We start from the raw sequence: 1854 nt of genomic DNA, 5'->3' as shown, positions 1-1854 counted from the left end.
CATTTAGAGGTCACCATGCCAGAACAGCCTTTGCTTTAGTGGGGATAACTGCCAAGGTGAAAAAGCCCTGTTTTGAGGTCTATAGTGTTGAGGTTTATAGTGTTTTCAGGAAATCCAATTGAGTATTCCTGAATCTTGGCTCCAGGCAGGGGTAGTACAAATGAAGTCCAAGGAAAGTTGCATTTCTTCACTCATTGTCTCTGCTCTAAAGCTCAGGGACCTGACTTTTGAGGCGGACAAAGTTTTTAACATGCATCTGTATAAATTTGATTTAGAAACTCTTTATTCTCCAAAAGGCAGCAGACACAAAGCACATGTAAAAAATATATTCAAAAATGAAACTGCAGTCTTGAGGACTGTGGATGTCAGCAGCACTGCCCAGTGTTACTACATCAATGTGCATTAATTGAAATGCATAAGTGTAAATTAACAGCCTGTAGTGTTTTGGGAGACCTTGTTATACGTGAAAGAAGCAGTGTTTCTTGTGAATATTTAAATTTTCAGCCTAAATTTAACTTGTTGTGGAATATCTGGACATTAAACTACTACCTGCAATGGGGAAAAGCCACTTCCACTGATAATTAATTTTTCTTGATGATCCTTCCCCTGTTCTTCTCTGTCTTGCCACGGGAGAGATGTCAGCATTAAATGACTTCTCACTGGGCTTGTTCTTGGTGCAGTGGTGGGTTTGGGAGGGGAGCAGGAATCCTGCTCTAATTCCAAATGTAACTTTGGGCTTTAGCCCCTGGGAAGAGGCAATGAGCTTCTCCCTGGTGCCGAATTGCCGAATTTCTGTGGGGTTTTTGGGGAGTTGTGATGTTTGAATGAAGGATTTCTGTGTGTGGATGTGCCTGACGTGTCCTGCGTTGCCTTGCAGCCGGCGAGCCCGATGGATCAGATGGGGAAGATGAGGCCTCAGCCCTACGGAGGGAACAACCCCTACTCGCAGCAGGCGGGGCCGCAGGCGGGGCCGCAGCAGGGCCACGGCTACCCCGGGCAGCCCTACGGGCCCCAGGGCCCCCAGAGATACCCCATGGCCATGCAGAGCAGGACGCAGAGTGCCATGGGCAGCATCTCCTATGCACAGCAGGTACAGCTCCCCGAGCTCCCCGAGCCTGGCGCACACAGCTGGGCAGGCAGGGACGCACAGCCAGCCTGGGCTGCTTGGGGAAAATGGCATTTCTCCAGGCTGGCTTCTGTGCCACACCTGCATCCAGGTGGGATCCATAGCCTGGGGAATCCTTGTCTCCAGGAGAGGCAGTGGCAGAGCAGTGAATCCAGCAAGGGAAAAATAAATAGCAGGGGAGGGAGATCCTCTTTCTGCTGTGCTGTGTTAGAGACACAGCTGTTCTTTGCACAAGAAATGACTCCAGGTCAGTTTTGGCTCATTACATGATCCAAGTGCGCGCCTGCTGGACTGTTTGCAGGATTCAAAAGGCAATTTTTTTTTTTTAATGTTTGGAGCAAGCAGTCTTTCCTTTCAATGTTACTTTTGTTGAAGGGTGGTCAGATAGGGATCCCTAAAAACTTAGCTATGATGCCTGTTAGAACTTGGTTACTGCCAAGAATAATGTCACTCGTGAGTGTGTGACACAAGTGTGTGACACAACTTCTGCTGTTTTCTGGGAATTATCTAGGTAGTGGCAATTCCAGTGCACTTACTGCTCTGAATTTCTGCTTCTGGAGCAGAATCTGTGTGTGTGTGTGTGAGAAACACCCTTGTGACTGGTTCACCTCCCTCTCTCCCCATGCAGATGCCTCCGTACGGGCAGCAGGGCCCCAGCGCGTACGGGCAGCAGAGCCAGAGCCCCTACTACAACCAGCAGAGCCCTCACCCGCAGCAGCAGCAGCAGC

General features: G+C 49.4%; 1 protein-coding gene across 1 annotated transcript in view; it reads left to right on the top strand.

Moving 5' to 3' along the window:
* The first annotated feature begins 851 nt into the window (after positions 1 to 851).
* The window catches only part of ARID1A (AT-rich interaction domain 1A), a 31676-nt gene continuing 30673 nt past the window's right edge, over positions 852 to 1854 (top strand). The window contains exons 1-2 of the mRNA XM_031062026.1: positions 852 to 1090; positions 1755 to 1852. Of these exons, the coding sequence (XP_030917886.1) occupies positions 890 to 1090; positions 1755 to 1852 (299 nt within the window). The 5' untranslated portion in view covers positions 852 to 889. The remainder of the gene's footprint in view (positions 1091 to 1754; positions 1853 to 1854) is intronic.

This window comes from Geospiza fortis, unplaced genomic scaffold, assembly GCF_000277835.1.
Source record: "Geospiza fortis unplaced genomic scaffold, GeoFor_1.0 scaffold432, whole genome shotgun sequence".
Classification (NCBI taxonomy): Eukaryota; Metazoa; Chordata; class Aves; order Passeriformes; family Thraupidae; genus Geospiza; species Geospiza fortis.
Note: the sequence above shows the minus strand (reverse complement) of the source record. Positions and strands in the feature narration are given on the sequence as shown.